Source organism: Phytophthora parasitica (assembly GCF_000247585.1).
Source record: "Phytophthora parasitica INRA-310 unplaced genomic scaffold supercont2.21, whole genome shotgun sequence".
NCBI classification, from domain to species: Eukaryota; Oomycota; class Peronosporomycetes; order Peronosporales; family Peronosporaceae; genus Phytophthora; species Phytophthora nicotianae.
In genome coordinates this window covers 668,481-674,782 of record NW_008649007.1, presented here as the reverse complement: position 1 = coordinate 674,782, position 6,302 = coordinate 668,481, and the positions used below count along the sequence as shown (strand labels likewise).

General features: G+C 47.6%; 3 protein-coding genes across 3 annotated transcripts; all 3 read left to right on the top strand.

Annotated features, from left to right (window-relative positions):
* Positions 1-386: 386 nt before the first annotated feature.
* Positions 387-1,782, top strand: PPTG_09884 (hypothetical protein; the record flags this gene model as incomplete). Its single annotated transcript, XM_008905673.1, has 1 exon — positions 387-1,782. The coding sequence occupies one exon, from the start codon at positions 387-389 to the stop codon at positions 1,713-1,715; it is 1,329 nt and encodes a 442-aa protein (XP_008903921.1). The 3' UTR covers positions 1,716-1,782.
* A 532-nt stretch (positions 1,783-2,314) lies between these two features.
* Positions 2,315-2,851, top strand: PPTG_22705 (hypothetical protein; the record flags this gene model as incomplete). The annotated part of the gene is made up of 2 exons (XM_008905826.1): positions 2,315-2,466; positions 2,779-2,851. The coding sequence occupies 2 exons, from the start codon at positions 2,315-2,317 to the stop codon at positions 2,849-2,851; spliced, it is 225 nt and encodes a 74-aa protein (XP_008904074.1).
* Positions 2,852-4,667: 1,816 nt separating this feature from the next.
* PPTG_22704 (hypothetical protein) lies at positions 4,668-5,838 on the top strand (the record flags this gene model as incomplete). Its single annotated transcript, XM_008905825.1, has 6 exons — positions 4,668-4,713; positions 4,802-4,861; positions 4,923-5,106; positions 5,166-5,319; positions 5,388-5,584; positions 5,652-5,838. 6 exons carry the CDS (start codon positions 4,668-4,670, stop codon positions 5,836-5,838), a joined length of 828 nt encoding a protein of 275 aa, XP_008904073.1.
* Between the last annotated feature and the right edge of the window lie 464 nt (positions 5,839-6,302).

The following is a 6,302-nucleotide window of genomic DNA, read 5'->3' as shown; positions in this document are numbered from 1 at the left end:
GAACGCGCTACGCTTTTGCGGAGACCACACTAACGATACTGTACCAGCCCATACAGCACATTGGGAATGCGGCAACGACATCGTAGGCTGCTTTGAGCAACTCAAGTGGGGGCAGTCAACTACAGCCGCAGCTGTCATCACCTCCCACTCATCGCTGGAAGTTATCCTACCCTTCATGGAGCAGCTTAGCGGAGCCCTTTCGAACGGCCTTCGTTGCTCCAAAAGATGCAGATCCAAGACGAGGCGTCACTTCGCCTCTTCGAGTCGAAATTCGACGTGCTGGCCTCACCAGCAGAGGGACAAGATCCAATGACTCCAGCTCTGCGATCGCCTTTCACTCTTCAACTCGCTTCATTGTGCTCAAGTCTTCATTCCAACCTCTCACAATGAAGCAAGTTCGCAAACACGTTCAGAAATTCGCCAGCGGTCGAGCGTCGGGCTACGGTGCTGCATACACTCTCCCCGTCTTCCTCACCGTCGCTTCCATCTCGTTATGGGTCAATGCGACTCACTTGCAATGGCTCGGATTCAACCACGTCTTCATCCTGATCAAACTGGTGTTGCTACTGGGAGTTCACGAACTCCTTCGACCTTTCTGTCTCTCGTTCAGAGACGTCTGCACCTTGACCGGTCATGTCGGTGCAGCGGCCAATGCTGCCGTACTGCAGTTCATCAAGCGGGGATGTCACCCCAAGTTCCCAGAGTGGACGCTATGGTACGAGTGGTTCCAGGCCATCGCGTTCGCTGCAGGCCAACGCAACGGCAGCCACATCCTTAAGTTGCCCAACGCGTTGGCGTTCCGACGCAACTTCGAACTCGTCGGGCGGCTACTAGGGGCCTTTGCGTGTTGGCGTCACGGCCACAAGCTCGAGAGCTTCCGATACAACGGACTGGAGCATCTATGGCTACGCTCTAGAGGTGGGAGCAACAACGAGAGACGGATCGTAGTGCTGTACTACCATGGAGGGGGCTACGCACTCTTCAGTCCTCGCTTCTTCGTCGAGTTCACCAGTCGTCTACTATCTCAGGTGCAAAGCCAACTTCGAGCTGCTTGGGGTGGCACTGAGACTTCGATGGACGTCCAGATCTTACTGGCCAACTACCGTAAATTACCCGAGGTCTGCTTCCCCACACCTCTGGATGACGCCATGGTCATGTTCGACTACCTCGTTAAGCACGAGAAGATGTCACCGGAGAACATCATCCTAGCTGGCGACAGCGCCGGTGGCGGTTTGGTTCTTGCAACGCTGTTGAGACTTCGTCGCGCTCATCGAGAGATGCCTCTTGCGGCGCTATGCAACTGCCCGTACGCAGATCTGTCGGCCGATGTGGCCGTGTCGGACCACTGCTTCATCTCCAAATCCATGTTGGATGCGATTCGAGACTTCTGCGTCCAGGAAACTCCTCGTGCGTCGTGGTGCGAAGGTGCCATGCTGCAGACGGATCTGCGAGGTTTGCCCCCACTTTTCATTCAGGCGGCAGAGTTCGACATTCTACACAAACAGTCGATGCTCCTGGCCAAGAATGCCCGATCCGACGGTGTTCAAGTGGAACTGGACGTGAACGAGCACATGCCGCACGTGTTCACACTGTTTCCACACATTATGATGCCGCAGTCTACTGTGGGTATCGAGAAATTCGCTGCCTTCATCACGCGCCAACTGACGACGCACCGAATACCAGTACAACTTCCAGGTGCTGCTCCAGCATTCTGAAGATCGTGTCAATGTTTATTGGTTAACGTTAGTTAGGTCAGTATAATTTATCCTGGTTACTAAACAAAACGAGCGTCCATTTGAGCTTTGATATAACGTTAGTAGTTGTAGTAGTAGTAAGAAGTTCTATTACGGTTGGACTTCGCTATAGCTATGATATTTGCCTTATTTTTGTCCCCTTGAAAAACTTCTTAAGAGCATCTTCGTATCCTCTATTATATTGTGAAAGAAGAAATACAGCGAGATTCCATATTTAAGATCCACATATTATTGGATCTGTTTTTTTTTGCTCCTTTCTTCTTGTTTTTTTTTTGTCATTCTATAATAGCCTTAGCGTATCCAAAATATCATCGCTTTCTTCTTCACAGCAATTTCACCGTATTCGGTCTCCTCTTTTGATCCACTATTAATGTAACGGGGTACGAACCCAAGCGTACCCAAGTTGCATGAAGAGCGACCTGTCACTCTTGTAATACCTGGTACATGGTACCAGAGGCTCTAGGAGCCAACCATTGCATATTTACATAGTTTTACTAAAGGTGACACCCCGTCACAGTTAATAACTCGACTCCAAACATGCTGTCGCCTTCTGGAGCGACATGGTCACATTAGCGAAACTCAGACCAAAGCCGGTGAAAACAGTTAACGCTGGTTTTCCCTATGTAAACCACAAGAAGTCCGGGCGCTTGTCGTTCGAGTCGTATAGCCATTCACCTCCGACTATCTCACCATCAGCGTTCATTTCCAACAGGTACGTATAACTGGCGTTTACAACAAACTTTTCCTTCAACGCGGAGGCCACAAGTCTCCCATCTGTAAATGTTTCGTTGATTCACGAGAGGCGCGATAGTTCGAACCGGACCGCAGTGACGGGCGGTAGATAGGCGACGTAGGCAGATTCTTCGGCTTTAACTCCGGTGCACCATCTAAGTATACGTTTAGATCACCAAAATCGCCACCGGCAGTTGATGTCAGGTTGCGGTTTGTGAGGCGCGCCCTTGTCAGTCCTTCGGCACGGTGCCATCATCTTTAATAGCTCCGTCGCGACCTGGATAATTCTCAGCGCCGGTGGTTGGAGAAATAGGCTTCGTCTTGTGCTGGACACGGGCGGTATTCTCTTCCTCGAGATCAATTGACAAATGGGCAGGATGGACTCCTGTTCCTGTCCATCATTTTCATGTCATACGTTTTTGGATTTTATACCCAGGCAATACAGGGGAGGGGGAGTGTCTTCTATTTGAGTTTTATCCTATTGAAGCCTGACAAGTGAACAATGAGCTCGTCGGTCGTATTGCGTTTCTAGCTGTATGAATGGCCTGGACAGTATTTTTAAAATACTTCTCGAATGGGTTGTGTACCTCTACGTCGTCAACGTGATGAGCCTTTGTTGAGATAGATTTTGCTAATGATTCACTGCTGCGAGAGGTCCTTCACTTGGTTGAATCCATTTATACCCAGGCAAACACCATATTGAGAAACCTTCAGCAATCGTTTTGTTAAGTGTCAATTCAGCGTTCTATAGAAAGGCGTACCCAATTGACAAAACACAAACCCGTGGACTCCGGAATAACCTTAATTTATGTCGCTCAATACTGATTGACCTGTTGGTGCTCAATTTGTATGAAAAGCTGTTATTCTCTCTGAACCGCTGTTGGAAGGCAATGATTGTCTGTTGCCCTCACCACCAGCATAACTTCAGTGCTAATAGCCTGCTGCGTATGATTAGTACCATCCGTCGAAATCGAGCCAATCTGAAGGAGCCTGCACGTCTGCAGATATCAATAATTTGACTGAGGTATCTTCCTACGTCAGAGTCGGCTACTTTGACACTGAGGAAGACGCCGAGAGAAACCCTCATCGCTTGAATGAATTCGTATACATACAAAACAAGGTATATATCGACATTTCGTGTTTGTAAGGAGTGTTTGTGTCGATCACATCAAGACTGCCGCCACAGCATTAAGCGCATCGTACACCAAGCCGGCGACTTAGGAATGCGGTTTCAGGTTTTTCAGAAAGGTCAGCATACCGGTTCAGTTGTCAACTTACGGACTAGATGTATATCTCCCGTCATTAAACCAGAAATCAACGCTCTACTAAAACTTGGAATGTCAGCCGGTCGTGTTCGCAACATGATGATGTTTAAGTACCTTCGCGATCCCAGTATGCTTGCCTTAATACCCGACACGAAAAAAAAAATGGAAAATCGTAAAGCGCACCTTAAAAAAGGCTGGAGAGGGCTGGTAAATAAGCAAGTTTGTGTTATAGGAAGCTGGACAAATAGCAGACTTTGCTAGGACCACGATGAATATTTTCGTGCAGATGAAAACAATGTTGTTGAAATGAACGATGTGATAGTTTTGGATGAATTTGAACATTCAGTCGACATTACGGGAGTATCGGTGCCTTCTATTGGTGAGCATCAAGGGCGCTTTTTCAAAACGTTCAACGTGCGGTTCGTGATCAAGGTGATTCTTTAGTTCTACCGACAGGTGGAACCTATAGGATCCATTTCGGAGGATGGACACTAGTAGCCTGCGGTGGAATTTCGGTCGAAAGCTCCGGGCCAAGCTACGTTCAACGTTTTCGCCCTTGGATTTACATATTTGCGCATACTGAGAGCACGTTTCATACGAGCGAATACTTCGTGCTTTGGTGGAGTATGTAAAATTATTCTTCGAATTGGACGTCAACATTCGTAGCGCCAGCAATGCTCACTCGGACGCAATTACGTCTGAGCTCGAGATGGTGTGGCCCCATGTAGAGGTCCTCACGTGCTATGAGCAGTGTCTCAAACAAACCAGGCTTAAAAAAAGAAAGGGATTCGCCAAAGACATCGTCAAATCTCACATTTGGCTACTTCACAAGTCCCGTTCGCTGAAGCAACTCAAAGCATTGTCCAAAAGGCTTGGGAATCGCACGGTGAGTAAGACTTGGCTTCAGGGCTCCAAAATGCCTACAGCTCATCGATACCAGGTTTTTGCCCACCCAACAGCCAGTTGAAAGACATCACCGCGTGATTAAAGTCATCATTACAGACTACAAGAACGCGCCACAGTAACCGTGTTGAACTCTGTATTGCCTAGAGTGCTTTTTTTATGACGCGACCAACCTTGCATTCGACCAGCACCGTCATTTTACAGAAGGTACGCGAACATATTATAAGTTACCCCAAATTTGGTTTTTAAGAATATGTTTTGAATGCAGGACCACTAAATGCAGCAGCCGTCATAAAAGCAAAGAACAAGTTGCTTCGCCCCTGTAATCACCGCGTCGCCAAAGTCAAAACTGGGCGTACCATAATTTTCATCAACTGTGAGAGCACCATAGTGGTGCAGTTAGAGACAAGCAACAAAGCAGCAGCTAAAGTGACGACGGGGCGTACGAAATTGTAGGTCAATATAATTGTTATCTTATATTTAAGCTAACTGGCGGTGTTGTAAGTCATAGATTCAAGCAATCGTTGACGGGAAATCTAGGCGAAGAGGAGTCCATCAAAACGGCGGAGGTGCAATTTCTTTCTATGCAGCAGGTTATCGTGGAGGATAGTCGGATTGAAGACATGACTTCCTTGGCACTACGTGCTAAGTGGAGCTGTGATGAGGTGAGGTATTGATTTGCTTTAATTTATAACGTTGAACTCAGATTAACTGTTTGCTTTTTTTTTCACAGATCCAGGCGGTTCGTAATGCTCTGGGCTTCACCTGCAAAAGTTACTTGTACACAGGTTGGGCCTGTGCACACGTAATTGTGTCATTGGACTTGCTAGGGAAGATAAAGATTGGCCTAACCATGGCGGCAATTCCGATGCGCGGGCTTCCTGGGCGGCCGCGTGCACTCGCTGGGCCCCTCCAGCGCGAATCTGACATGTATGACGTCGATCGCCTGATAGTGTTATTTAAAACGAATCCCGTTAACCATTAAAATGGCCTGTAGTGATGTCACTAACAATGAAAAGACGTATAAGGAGCATCGGGTCGGTCAAGTAGCAGGGTGTCGAGTGTCGGAAACGGATGGAGTGTATATCTGGAGCTTTGCTTTCGTCCATGGAGACTCGTTAGAATACCAAGTTGAAAACCTAGCTCACGCAATTTGCCGAGCTTATTCGCTTGGAACCCAATAAGAAGATATGCATTCAGCTTTAGCGCCTCTCACGGGTAAGACACGCTAGTAAATTCATTGATTCCATCAACAGTACTTCATACATTGAATACTACCCCCTGTTACTTTTTTTTCCAGCACTGACATTGTGTTGCTCTTCTGTGCAAGGAAGCTACAACCGCCACTCAGAGGAAGCAACATTTTTCCTACAAATCTAGTGCAAACAGATCAACCCGTAATCGAGCAACAGAGAATAATTAGCACCCGTGGACTCCGAGTTCAACGCAAACAATCGTTGTAGACACTCGGCAATACGTACCTGTTGAAAATGAACGCTGATGGTGAGATAGTCGGAGGTGAATGGCTATACGACTCGAACGACAAGCGCCCGGACTTCTTGTGGTTTACATAGGGAAAACCAGCGTTAACTGTTTTCACCGGCTTTGGTCTGAGTTTCGCTAATGTGACCATGTCGCTCCAGAAGGC